This window comes from Salvelinus namaycush, chromosome 35, assembly GCF_016432855.1.
Source record: "Salvelinus namaycush isolate Seneca chromosome 35, SaNama_1.0, whole genome shotgun sequence".
NCBI classification, from domain to species: Eukaryota; Metazoa; Chordata; class Actinopteri; order Salmoniformes; family Salmonidae; genus Salvelinus; species Salvelinus namaycush.
Window position 1 is genome coordinate 20702073 of NC_052341.1, and position 14937 is coordinate 20717009.

The 14937-nt window shown below is 40.8% G+C and overlaps 1 protein-coding gene across 2 annotated transcripts; it reads right to left on the minus strand.

Annotated features, from left to right (window-relative positions):
* Positions 1-2281: 2281 nt before the first annotated feature.
* Positions 2282-14719, minus strand: LOC120029864 (meiotic recombination protein DMC1/LIM15 homolog). 2 transcript variants are annotated; one of them, XM_038975171.1, is made up of 13 exons: positions 14599-14719; positions 14236-14280; positions 13882-14028; positions 13635-13717; positions 13467-13519; positions 13288-13329; positions 13087-13159; positions 10091-10182; positions 3494-3567; positions 3185-3299; positions 2976-3036; positions 2726-2842; positions 2282-2565 (listed from the first exon to the last, which is right to left on the minus strand). In XM_038975171.1, exons 1-13 carry the CDS (start codon positions 14653-14655, stop codon positions 2496-2498), a joined length of 1029 nt encoding a protein of 342 aa, XP_038831099.1. In that variant the 5' UTR covers positions 14656-14719; the 3' UTR covers positions 2282-2495. The 2 variants fall into 2 exon arrangements, with proteins under 2 accessions (XP_038831099.1, XP_038831100.1); XM_038975172.1 differs by lacking the exons at positions 10091-10182; positions 13087-13159.
* Between the last annotated feature and the right edge of the window lie 218 nt (positions 14720-14937).

Here is a 14937-nt window from a genome sequence, read left to right on the forward strand (position 1 = left end):
GCTTTTCATCGTCCTCTCTTTAGACTCAGTATACCAGTAAATATGAAAATTAATAACAGTATAATAATCAGAGCATGTGTACACATCCTTTACTTTATTAAACAAATAATTTAAACAAGTTATATACAGTGCCTTCAGAAAGTATTCACACCCCTTGACTTTTTTCACATTTTGTTGTGTTCCAGCCTGAATTTAAAATAGACCAAATTGAGAATGTTTTTCTCCACTGGCCTACACACAATACCCCATAATGTCAAATGTCAAAGTGGATTTATGTTTTTCGATTTTTTCTATTAATGAATTAAAAATGAAAAGTGGAAATGTCTTGAGTCAATAATTATTCAACCGAAGAGACAGTGTCATTAGATCATTTATTTTGGTACTGTCCATATGTAGCTTGTTTTTGGTCAAAGGTCCAGGAATGGCTGAAGAATTGCAACATTTACCTGGCGCTAACTCTACAGATAGCAATACTGGGTGATTTCAAAAGTCATAGTCAATCGATCAAAAATATTATAATAATTTTAGCAAACATTTTTATTTTTTATTTTACAATCTGTAGAAACTATGAGAATACAGTTGAAATAGATGGGAGGGGTTGAATGGACCTGAATGGTGGGACTAAACACAACAAGATAACTCATGTAAAATATACTGTCCGTAAAATGTGTATAGGTTCAGAACTCTTGTGAAACAGCACAGTTAAAAATATATGGCAAATAGAAATTAAACTGGATGGACATCAGAAATAGAGGTTGAGGGTAGAGAAATACTATTGTAAAATAGATTGTCCGTAAAATGTATATAGTATGTATAATCGGGAAGTAGAAGGCTATGTTTTGATGTTCATTAGTTTACTCCAATTAGGGGAAGGGTGGTAGGGTAAGTGGAAAATAATAAAGGAAAATACACTTTAAAAAGATATGTATACCATACCAGTCCAAGGTTTGGACACACCTACAGTATTCATTCAAGGGTTTTTCTTTACATTGTAGAATAATAGTGAAGACATCAAAACTATGAAATAACACATATGGAACGATGTAGTAACCAAAAAAGTGTTAAACAAATCAAAATATATTTTATATTTCAGATTCTTCAAAGTAGCCACCCTTTGCCTTGATGACAGCTTTGCACTCGCTTGGCATTCTCTCAACCAGCTTCATGAGGTAGTCATCTGGAATGCATTTCGATTAACAGGTGTGCCTTGTTAAAAGTAAATTTACAGTATTTCTTTCCATCTTAATGCGTTTGAGCCAATCAGTTGTGTTGTGACAAGGTAGGGGTGGTATACAGAAGATAGCCCTATTTGAAGATAGCCCTGTTTGGTAAGAGACCAAGTCCATTATGGCAAGAACAGCTCAAATAAGCAAAGAGTAACAACAGTCAATCAATACTTTAAGACATGAAGGTCAGTCAATCCGGAAAATGTCAAGAACTTATACAATTTTGGTGGGGTAGGTTCCTTGTTCCTTGTCAGTCATTTGCTTATTGGTGAAATCAGCATTCAGACAATATCTTTAAGTAAGTCAATCAAAACTTTTATTAATGCAATTGCAGACAGAAGTTGACAACGGGAACATAGCACGCATGTTTCCAAGTAAGTTCTGCAAAATAGGAAAGGTCCAAGTTGCTTTAATATGCTTGCAGTCAACCCCTAGCGATGAAACTGCCTACGTCAACACCTTCTACTCATGAGACCAAGCCCATGCATATACATTTATACAAACTTGCAGGAGAACAATAGTTCCAGTGTTTTCTAAGGGCTCAGCAGTAATTTTCCACTCCCGTGTGGCTTACAGTGGTATGTCTGACTTGTCTCTTATCTCTCCTTCACTCCCCTGCAGGGTTCTGTGTCTATGAATCTCTTTTAGCCTTGAGGTGCTTTCTCACAGACACCCTGTTTTGACTGCAATAACTCACACATCTCTCAGACCGTTTCTTATAAGAGGCAGAGACTAGAAAAGAACTGTGGAACAACATTAAACCTTATAATGCATATATATTGCTAATCTGTAGTCCAGGACCCTATAAATGTAGTGGGGGAGGGGTCTTATAGCCCTTGCCCCTTCTATTAATACAACATATGCATAATCAATTATTATACTACATCAATCATTTGGTGCAGCCCCTATCATGACCCCAAGGTGACCCCATCAATTTCTTCAAGTGCAGTTGCAAAAACAATCAAAACCATTTTTCCCCCTTTTTTTAATACAAATGTAAAAAAAAATCTTCCACTTTGACATTACAGTGTATTTTGTGTAGATCGTTAACAAAAACAAATGACAATTAAATCTATTTTAATCACAATTTGTAACACAACAAAATGTGGGAAAAGTCTAGGGGTATAAATACTTTCTGAAGGCACTTTACATATAAACACCAAATAGTACAAATAGTCTTCATCAGAATTCAAAAAATTACGATTTGCTAAAAACTGCCTAGAACTGTATGTGGTTCCTCTCCTCTACTTGTAAATCCATGAGGGTCTTTCACTCTTTGGCATCAGCAATTCCCCCTGGAGTGATGGCGAAAGTGGCCTCGTTCTCAGGCATATCAGGACTGCAGGAGGTCATGGAAAATAATTAAGCTATGAGGGGGGAGATCTTTCTCCATAAGCAAGAAAAAACATATTCGACCACTTCTTTACAAGGGGGGTTGTTACTACTAAGGAATAATGAGAACAACATATATTGAGTGAGTGAACTTTCAGACTAATTACCTGTCAAATATCTTGGCAATTCTCAACTCTCCGCGTCCTTTCCTCAAGCTGATTCGTGTGGTGGACGCATGCGCCAGGATGTGCCCTCCAATCGGCTTCTTGGGATCAGCTTGGAACCTGACAGAGACAAGAGAAACCCTCTGATCAGAACTCCAGGCCAAAACCTGTTAGAACTTTAGCCGAGTGAGTTGCTGACTTTCCGTTTAATTTCAAACCAATCCCTATTTCCTACATCTAGTTAGTCACTTACGACATCCCAGCTCCAGGGTCTGCAGTCATCTGGTTGGTGACAAACACTGCAACGTTGTACTCTAGGGAGAGGAGAGCAGAATACATGAATATCAATATGTCTATATCAATGAAAGGTTTACGCAAAAGTCAAGAGTTTTTCTGCCAGTTATTCTGCTGCAGACTTAAATGCATAGTTTGCATATACGTCTGCAAGAGAAGTCGCCAGACCTTCAGAGATCTTCTGCAGACGGGAGAGCATCTGGGCCAGCTTCTGCTGTCTCTCTGCCAGCTCCCCTCGGCCAGAGAAATCTACCCGGAACAGAGCCATGATGGAGTCTATGATCTGAGGGGAGAAAGGGAAAAGACGTAGAGACACAAGACATTCTAAATGTGTATAAAACATAATAATGCATTATACCTGTCGGCATTAATTAAAGTGTTAACGAAAGACAGGTACAGTGATGGAAGTTGACAATATGAAAATATAACTATCACAAAACAAAAGTGACATTGATTATCTTTTCTTTTCATTACTACCAGAAGTTTGAAGACACCACCCTCCTCGTGGAATTTGGCCGCCACAAAATCCAACAGCTCCATCTGGTGTTCACCTGAAGTTGAAACCCAATTATGTATACAGTACAAATGCCTAATCTTCTGATGTCATAACTACCAGTTAGGAAACACAGCAGTCAGCTTCAAATGTACACATTATTTTTTTTAATACAAACAGACTCAAAATGTATACTTAACTAAATGTATACTCACTGTAGAGCCCTCAGTCCCGCTCTAAATGCCTTAGATAGCTCTTTTGTCCCACCCCACACACATGCGGAGACCTCACCTGGCTTAACTGGTGCCTCCGGAGACGAAACCTCTCTCATCGTCACTCAACGCCTAGGTTTACCTCCACTGTACTCACATCCTACCATACCATTGTCTGTACATTATGCCCTGAATCTATTCTACCACGCCCAGAAATCTGCTCCTTTTATTCTGTCACCAACACACTAGACGACCAGTTCTTATAGCCTTTAGCAGTACCCTTATCCTACACCTCCTCTGTTCCTCTGGTTATGTAGAGGTTAACCCAGGCTCTGTAGCCCCCAGTTCCACTCCTATTCCCCAGGCGCTATCATTTGTTGAATTCTGTAACCGTAAAAGCCTTGGTTTCATGCATGTTAACATCAGAAGCCTCCTCCCTAAGTTTGTTTTATTCACTGCTTTAGCACACTCCGCCAACACTGATGTCCTAGCCGTGTCTGAATCCTGGCATAGGAAGGCTACCAAAAATTCTGAAATTTCCATTCCCAACTACAACATTTCCCGCCAAGATAGAACTGCCAAACGGGCTGGAGTTGCAATCTACTGCAGAGATAGCCTGCAGAGTTATGTTATGCTATCCAGGTCTGTGCCCAAACAGTTCGAGCTTCTACTTTTAAAAATCCACCTTTCCAGAAATAAGTCTCTCACTGTTGCTGCGTGTTATAGACCACCCTCAGCCCCCATCTGTGCCCTGGACACCATATGTGAATTAATTGCCCCCCATTTATCTTCAGAGTTTGTACTGTTAGGTAACTTAAACTGGGATATGCTTAACACCCCGGCCGTCCTACAATCTAAGCTAGATGCCCTCAATCTCACGTAAATTATCAAGGAACCTACCAGGTACAACCCTAAATCCGTAAACACGGGCACCCTCATAGATATCATCCTGACTACCCTACCCTCTAAATACACCTCTGCTGTCTTCAACCAGGATCTCAGCGATCACTGCCTCATTGCCTGCGTCCGTAATGGGTCCACGGTCAAACGACCACCCCTCATCACTGTCAAACGCTCCCTAAAACACTTCAGCGAGCAGGCCTTTCTAATCGACCTGGCCCGAGTATCCTGGAAGAATATTGAGCTCATTCCGTCAGTAGAGGATGCCTGGTTATTCTTTTAAAGTGCTTTCCTTACCATCTTAAATAAGCATGCATCATTCAAAAAATGTAGAACTAAGAACAGATATAGCCCTTGGTTCACTCCAGAATCGACTGCCCTTGACCTGCACAAAAACATCCTGTGGCGTACTACATTAGCATCGAATAGCCCCCGCGATATGCAACTTTTCAGGGAAGTTAGGAACCAATACACACAGGCAGTTAGGAAAGCAAAGACTGGCTTTTTCAAACAGAAATTTGCATCCTGTAGCACAAACTCCCAAAAGTTCTGGGACACTGTAAAGTCCATGGAGAATAAGAGCTCCTCCTCCCAGCTGCCCACTGCACTGAGGCTAGGAAACACTGTCACCACGATAAATCTATGATAATCGAGAATTTCAATAAGCATTTTTCTACGGCTGGCAATGCTGTCCACCTGGCTACCCCTACCCTGGTCAACAGCTCTGCACCCCCCACAGCAATTTGCCCAAGCCTCCCCATTTCTCCTTCACCCAAATCCAGATAGCTGATGTTCTGAAAGAGATGCAAAATCTGGAACCCTACAAATCAGCTGGGCTAGACAATCTGGACCCTCTCTTTCTAAAATTATCCGCCGCAATTGTTATTATAACCCCTATTACTAGCCTGTTCAACCTCTCTTTCGTATCGTCTGAGATCCCTAAAGATTGGAAAGCTGCCGCGATCATCCCCCTCTTCAAAGGGGGAGACACTCTTGACCCACACTGTTACAGACCTATATCTATCCTATCCTGCCTTTCTAAAGTCTTCGAAAGCCAAGTTAAACAGATCACCGACCATTTCGAATCCCACCGTACCTTCTCCGCTATGCAATCTGGTTTCCGAGCTGGTCATGGGTGCACCTCAGCCACGCTCAAGGTCCTAAACGATGTCATAACCGCCATCGATAACAAACAATACTGTGCAGCCGTATTCATCAACCTGGCCAAGGCTTTCGACTCTGTCAATCACCGCATTCTTATCAGCAGACTCAACAGCCTTGGTTTCTCAAATTACTGCCTCACCTGGTTCACCAACTACTTCTCTGATAGAGTTCAGTGTGTCAAATCGGAGGGCCTGTTGTCCGGACCTCTGGAAGTCTCTATGGGGGTGCCACAGGGTTCAATTCTCGGGCCGACTCTTTTCTCTGTATACATCAATGATGTCGCTTTTGCTGCTGATGATTCTCTGATCCACCTCTACGCAGACAACACCATTCTGTATACTTCTGGCCCTTCTTTAGACACTGTGTTAACTTCTCTGGGATATGTGGGACGCTAACGTCCCACTTGGCCAAAAGCCAGAGAAAATGCAGAGCGCCATATTCAAATAAATTACTATAAAAATCAAACTTTCATTAAATCACACATGAAAGATACCAAATGAAAGCTACACTGGTTGTGAATCCAGCCAACATGTCAGAATTCAAATAGGCTTTTTGGCGAAAGCAAACGATGCTATTATCTGAGTTAGCACCATTGTAAACAAAGAGAGATAGGCATATTTCAACCCTGCAGGTGCGACACAAAACGCAGAAATAAAAATATAATTCATGCCTTACCTTTGACGAGCTTCTGTTGTTGGCACTCCAATATGTCCCATAAACATCACAAATGGTCCTTTTGTTCGATTAATTCCGTCGATATATATCCAAAATGTCCATTTATTTGGCGCGTTTGATCCAGAAAAACCCCGGTTCCAACTCGTGAAACATGACTACAAAATATCTCAAAAGTTACCTGTAAACTTTGCCAAAACATTTCAAACTACTTTTGTAATACAACTTTAGGTATTTTTTTACGTAAATAATCGATAAAATTGACGACGGGATGATCTGTGTTCAATACAGGATTAAAACAATCTGTAGCATGCTTTCTGGTCACTCGCCTCTATTTAACAGTACACAACAAGTGACCCTGATTCAAAATGGCCGTACTTCTTCATTACACAAAGGAAAAACCCTCAACCAATTTCTAAAGACTGTTGACATCCAGTGGAAGCGGTAGGAACTGCAAGAAGGTCAATTAGAAATCTGTATTCCCAATGAAAATCCATTGAAAAGAGAGTGACCTCAAAAAGAAAATCTGAATGGTTTGTCCTCGGGGTTTCGCCTGCTAAATAAGTTATGTTATATTCACAGACATGATTCAAACCGTTTTAGAAACTTCAGAGTGTTTTCTATCCAAATCTACTAACAATATGCATATCTTATCTTCTGGGGATGAGTAACTGGCAGTTGACGTTGGGTATGCTTCTCATCCAAACGTGAAAATACTGCCCCCTATCCTAGAGAAGTTAACAAACCTCTAGACGAGCTTCAATGCCATACAACACTCCTTCCGTGGCCTCCAACTGCTCTTAAATGCAAGTAAAACTAAATACATGCTCTTCAACCAATTGCTGGCCGCTCCCGCCCGCCCGTCTAGCATCACTACTCTGGACGGTTCTGACTTAGAATATGTGGACAACTACAAATACAGTTGGAGTCGGATGTTTACATACACTTAAGTTAGTCATTAAAACAAATGTTTCAACCACTCCACAAATTTCTTGTTAACAAACTATAGTTTTGGGAAGTCGGTTAGGACATCTACTTTGTGCATGACACAAGTCATTTTTCCATCAATTGTTGACAGACAGATTATTTCACTTATAATTCACTGTATCACAATTCCAGTGGGTCAGAAGTTTACATACACTAAGTTGACTGTGCCTTTAAACAGCTTCCAGAAATTCCAGAAAATGATGTCATGGCTTTAGAAGCTTCTGATAGGCTAATTGACATAATTTGAGTCAATTGGAGGTGTACCTGTGGATGTATTTCAAGGCCTACCTTCCATCTCAGTGCTTGACATCATGGGAAAATCAAAAGAAATCAGCCAAAACCTCAGAAACAAATTGTAGACCTCCACAAGTCTGGTTCATCCTTGGGAGCAATTTCCAAACACCTGAAGGTACCACATTCATCTGAACAAACAATAGTACGCAAGTATAAATACCATGGGACCACGCAGCCATCATACCGCTCAAAAAGGAGACGCATTCTGTCTCCTAGAGTTGAACGTACTTTGGTGCGAAAAGTGCAAATCAATCCCAGAACAACAGCAAAGGACCCTGTGAAGATGCTGGAGGAAACAGGTACAAAAGTATCTATATCCACAGTAAAACGAGTCCTATATTGACATAACCTGAAAGGCCACTCAGCAAGGAAGAAGCCACTGCTCCAAAACCACCATAAAAAAGCCAGACTACGGTTTGCAACTGCACATGGGGACAAAGATCGTATTTTTTGGAGAAATGTCCTCTGGTCTGATGAAACAAAAATAGAACCGTTTGGCCATAATGACCATCGTTATGTTTGGAGGAAAAAGGGGGATTCTTGCTAGCCGAAGAACACCATCCCAACCTTGAAGCACTGGGGTGGCAGCATCATGTCGTGGGGGTGCTTTGCTGCAGGAGGGACTGGTGTACTTCACAAAATACATGGCATCATGAGGAAAGAAAATTATGTGGATATATTGAAGCAACATCAAGACATCAGTCAGGAAGTTAAAGCTTGGTCTCAAATGGGTCTTCCAAATGGACAATGACCTCAAGCATACTTCCAAAGTTGTGGCAAAATGGCTTAAGGACAACAAAGTCAAGGTATTGGAGAGGCCATCACAAAGCCCTGACCTCAATCCTATAGAAACTTTGTGGGCAGAACTGAAAAAGCGTGTGCGAGCAAGGAGGCCTACAAACCTGACTCAGTTATAGCAGCTGTCAGGAGGAATGGGCCAAAATTCACCCAACTTATTGTGGGAAGCTTGTGGAAGGCTACCTGAAACATTTGACCCAAGTTAAACAATTTAAAGGCAATGCTACCAAATACTAATTGAGTGTATGTGAACTTCTGAACCACTGGGAATGTGATGAAAGAAATAAAAGCTGAAAGAAATAAATCTCTCTCCTATTATTCTGACATTTCACATTCTTAAAATAAGGTGGTGATCCTAACTGACCTAAGACAGGGAATTTTTACTAGGATTAAATGTCAGGAATTCAGAAAAACTGAGTTTAAATGTATTTGGCTAAGGTGTATGTAAACTTCTTACTTCAACTGTACCTAGGTGTCTGGTTAGACTGTAAACTCTCCTTCCAGACTCACATTAAGCATCTCCAATCCAAAATTAAATCTAGAATCAGCTTCCTATTTCGCAACAAAGCATCCTTCACTCATGCTGCTAAACATACCCTCGTAAAACTGACCATCCTACCGATCCTTTGGCGATGTAATTTACAAAATAGCCTTCAACACTCTACTCAGCAATTTGGATGTAGTCTATCACAGTGCCATCCGTTTTGTCACCAAAGCCCCATATACTACCCACCACTGCGACCTTTATGCTCTCGTTGGCTGGCCCTCGCTTCATATTCGTCGCCAAACCCACTGGCTCCAGGTCATCTATAAGTCTTTGCTAGGTAAAGCCTCGCCTTATCTCAGCTCACTGGTCACCATAGCAGCACCCACCCGTAGCACGTGCTCCAGCAGGTATATTTCACTGGTCATCCCCAAAGCCAACTCCTCCTTTGCCTGCCTTTCCTTCCAGTTCTCTGCTGCCAATGACTGTAACGAATTGCAAAAATCACTGAAGCTGGAGTCTTATATCTCCCTCACTAACTTTAAGCATCAGCTGTCAGAGCAGCTTACAGATCATTGCACCTGTACACAGCCCATCTGTAAATAGCCCACCCAACTACCTCATCCTCATATTGTTATTTATTTTTTTGCTCCTTTGCACTCCAATATCTCTACTTGCGCATTCATCTTCTGCACATCTATCACTCCAGTGTTTAATTGCTAAATTTGAATTTTTTCGCCAGTATGGCCTATTTATTGCCTTACCTCCCTAATCTTACTACATTTGCACACACTGTATATAGATTTTTATATTGTGTTTGATATACGTTTGTTTATTCCATGTGTAACTCTGTGTTTGTGTCGCACTGCTTTGCTTTATCTTGGCCAGGTCGCAGTTGTAAATGAGAACTTGTTCTCAACTGGCCTGCCTGGTTAATAAAGGTGAAATTAAAAAAATAAAAATAAAATGTATATCTAAGATTGTGACTGCTTTCCTCAGACAATATGTTCTCAGGTTTAGGCAGTAATGATGAGAGAGGTACTGTTTAATGACTAAGTTAGATGTCTTACTGGTGTAGGCTCGGGCGTATAACACATTGTCCAGCACAGCATCATGGTCGACATTGAACCTGTCTGCTATGTCCTTCAGTCTGTCTGGACGACTAGAGGGTCACATTAGGTTAAGGAAAACATAGGATTTCGTAAGAGACTAATGGTTGAGTCGTGAATAAAAACACTGATACTTATGACCCTATATCCTCAGAAATACTTGCAAAGGTACAGGTGATTTCCCAGCTAACAACAAATGTTCTCACAACTTTAGAGAATGTTCCCTTAAGAGGCGCATTAACTAACGTTTTCATGGGAATGTTTCTGTGATGTGCAGTGAATGTTTCGAAGACACCATTCCCTTAATGTTAAATAGAACTTACCCAGAACGTGGTTACCATGTTCTCAGAACTTAAGATACTAATGTTCTAGACACAATTCATGGGAACGTTGCAAGAACATTCATGTGTCCAGTTTCTGTAGGTTAAAATAAAATTCCATCAACGTCCCACCAAACATACACAGAACATGGTTGTCATGTTCTCAGAATATACAGTACCAGTCAAAAGTTGACACACCTACAATTTTTTTTATTTCGACTATTCTCTACATTGTAGAATAATAGTGGACATCAAAACTATGAAATAACACATATAGTAATGATGTAGTAACCAAAAAAGTGTTAAACTAATCAAACTATATTTTATATTTGAGATTCTTCAAAGTAGCCACCCTTTGCCTTGATAACAGCTTTGCACACAATACCCCATAATGACAAAGCGAAAACAGGTTGAGATTTTTTTGCAAATGTATTAAAAAAAATGGATTGGAGTCCACCTGTGGTAAATAAAATAAGTTTGGAACCACCAAGACTCTCCCTAGAGCTGGCCGCCCGGCCAAACTGAGAAATCGGAGAAGGGCTTTGGTCAGGGAGGTGACCAAGAACCCGATGGTCACTCTGATAGAGCTCCAGAGTTCCTCTGTGGAGATGGGAGAACCTTCCAGAAGGACAACCATCTCTGCAGCACTCCACCAATCAGTCCTTTAGGGTAGAGTGGGGAGATGGAAGTCACTCCTCAGTAAAAGGCACATGACAGCCCGCTTGTAGTTTTCAATGAGACCATGCGAAAACAAGATTCTCTGGTCTAATGAAACCAAGATTGAACTATTTGGCCTGAATGCCAAGCGTCACATGTGGAGGAAACCTGGCACCATCCCTACGGTGAAGCATGGTGGTGACACCATCATGCTGTGGGGATGTTTTTCAGCGGCAGGGACTGGGAGACTAGTCAGGTTCGAGGGAAAGATGAACGGAGCAAAGTACAGAGAGATCCTTGATGAAAACCTGCTCCAGAGTGCTCAGGACCTCAGACTGGGGCGAAGGTTCACATTCCAACAGGACAACGACCCTAAGCACACAGCCAAGACAACGCAGGAGTGGCTTCAGGACAAGTCTCTGAATGTCCTCGAGTGGCCCAGCCAGAGCCCGGACTTGAACCCGATCGAACATCTCTAGAGAGACCTGAAAATAGCTTTGCATCGACGCTCCCCATTCAGCCTGACAGAGTTTGAAATGATCTGCAGACAAGAATGGAAGAAACTCCTCAAATACAGGTGTGCCGAGCTTGTAGTGTCATACCCAAGAAGACTCAAGGCTCTGTAATCGCTGCCAAAGGTGCTTCAACAATTGAGTAATGGGTCTGAATACTTATGTAAATGTGATTTTTTATTTTTATTTTATAAATTTTACCCCCTTTTCTCCCCAATTTCGTGGTATCCAATTGCTAACAATTACTATCTTGTCTCATCGCTACAACTCCCGTACGGGCTCGGGAGAGATGAAGGTCGAAAGCCATGCGTCCTCCGAAACACAACCCAATAGGGTATTGTATGTAGATTGTTTTTGAATACTTTCCGAATGCACTGTATCTTAGTGTTAACTTTTCAGGCTGACTAGCATCTATTGAGTTGCAATAGCTTGGTTGCCCAAATCAACTGGAAGTATCTACAAAACAAGTTTTGAAGCCACATAATCGAAAAGGCTACATCTAATATTTTTTCCTAAAATTAATGTTCACGTTTCACAAATTATTATTTGGATTCAAATGATTTGATTCACCGCGGTTGAACCCAATCCCAACTTATACAATCGTTAAGTGAGTTGTTTGTTTCGTCAAAAAATAATTGTTTCAATTAATCATATGAATCGCTCCCAAAAAGTTTTGCAACTTTGTATGGCCTTATTTGCGAGTGTCGGTGGAAACTTTTTGGGGACATGACTAAAATAATAACACTTGCTAATAATAGCTTAACCGTTAACTAAAGGGTACAATATATTATTCATCTGGCTACCTAGTTATTCGTCTGTTCTCCATCATACTTTATAGGCCCGTCTACCTGCTGCTGCAATGTCCGACTGTCTCTCTCTCCTTGAGCAACGGCCCACTCATCTCGCACATATGCAGGTGATGCGCACAAACACAGATGTGCTTAAGTGACAAACCTATCCTGGCTGATGTGTTGATTTATATATATGATAAAATATTTTTTAAACGTGCATAAATGAATACCATTAACAGAAATCATGAAATGAATGTCCATGACTTTTCCTCAACTTTTCTGGTTTTATAATTTTCCAAAACTTTTTTAGGTCTGAAAAAAATAAAATGTTAATATTCCATGACTTTTCCAGAGTTTTCATGACCATATGAACCTTGTCTGTGTATGTTTGATGTGACACTGATGGAATATTCTCCTAACCCTCAGAAAACTGGACACATGAATGTTCTTGAACCTTCCCATAAAACGAGTCTACAATATTAATATTCTGAGAACATTGTAACTACGTTCTAGATCAATTCTGCTCGACTTTAACTGAATGTTCACCTAACTTTAACACCAACACAGAATATATACGGGTAACATTACAAAAACGTTCTCTCTCCCTGAATTATTAGCTGGGTTTATATTGATGCAAATCTGGCTTTATAGATTAGAGCTCAGATAAATTTGGATACAAGGTGTTCTCTGTGTCGATGAAGATGACTTTTCCTCCTGTGTAGCCGTCCTCTCCAGGAAGCTGGGCTGTGACTGGAGAACAGAGACAAGGTCTAAATGAAAAGAACCAACCATGGAAGAATATCTATACATTTCAGAAAACTGACTTCCAGGACTGGAAAATCTGGGACTACAGAAAAAACCCTCAGCCATTCACTTACCACATAGTGTATGAGAGAGCTGGGTCTTGCCTGTCCGAAACTCTGAGGGATAAAAACTGTACTGTTAAAGTGTGACAAAAACATGTTTTATATTTGACCCAGGTCAGGTCTTATACATCATGAGCATGAGATTAATCATATCTTTGACTGAGGGACACACAGTCAGAAACAGAGTTCACCTCCAAATGCCTCAGTGATTGCCATGCTCTCCATACCTCCCCCAAGTAGTTTACTGCAGAGCAGACCGACAGATGAAGAGGAAAAATAGGAGTACTGTATTATACCGTAATATGACTCAGGAAAATTTATTAATATGAAAGGTTGAGCATGTTGGGGCGAATCTTAACTCAAACTCCAGGCTTCCAGTCATGACATGGAACACTTGTTTCCTCTTCGCACTATATTCAAATGCTGTCAGGAAACCATTGGTCTACAATGAACACAAGAGCAAATGAAAACATGTCAACTGAAGTTTATTTGATTCATGTCTTCCATACCTCATCCCCAAACCAAATCTTTAGGGACTTGACAATTAAACTAATCATGAGACACCAAAGTCCTCTATGCTGAAGGTGACTCAGCTGAGTCTCTCACCAGAATTTTCCCAGCAGCCTCTTTGATCTTGTCCACCTTTGCTTCTGAAAGACCCTTGATGTTACACAGGGCTCTGCGTGTGGTCATCTGGATCCCCTTTACTGTGCAGATACCCACAGACTTTAGCTTCTTTAAATCTGCCATGTTCTGAATGGATGGATGTAGGGTGGGATGGAAGGGGGGAGAGAAAGGGGTGGTGGTGGGAGAGAATAGAATAAGTAGTTTTTTTTAAACTTATTAGCTTTGAGGTGTAATCTTGAGTTTATCTACCAACTGACCTATGACGAAGTTTCTATATACACTCAAGGGTCAGGGCAGACTACTTTCCTAGACCTTGGTTTCAGATATACTCACAATTCCATGCTTCTGTAGGGTGTCTATGTCTTGGAAAAAGGACTCCTGTGGGTAAAGAACATGACAAAACGTGTTTGAAACCATGTTGAGAAGTAAAATATTCTGCCACTGACTTAGGCTAGATGAAAGTAGTGTAGAAATTGAGCTACCACGACCAAACAATATATTAGCTAGCTATGTTATGAATGATTAACAATGAGTGACAGATAACTTACTAGCTACAACAATCCATTCTACCTGGGGAAAAAATAACATGTACTGTAGCTAGCTAGTAGTAGCTACGAGAATGCTAGTTTCAAACAAAACTGACAACCACAGCCAGGCTAGCAAGCAAGCTAACATTAGCTAGCTTAGGCAGGTTACCTCATCATCTTGGTATCCGGCCTCATCCTCCACAACTTGATCCTCGGCGGCTTTCATCTTGATTAGCGCAATGTAGCTACTAGTAGCTCTTGAACTAGATGTTTTTTTTGTTTCAGCGAGATAGCTGCTAGCTAACGTTATAAGCTACCAGTTAATAAATGGGGCAGGGGAAATAACATTTCTTGCGATGTCAGCAAGCGATCTGTTAGCTACCCAACGTCAGCTATGGCTCCTGAAAGATGTTATCAATATCTACAGAATGAGGTTGCTTCTTTCACTAACTTGACAAACCTGTAAAATGTTGCAACGCTAATGATGACCTTATCAAGTTGAAAAATT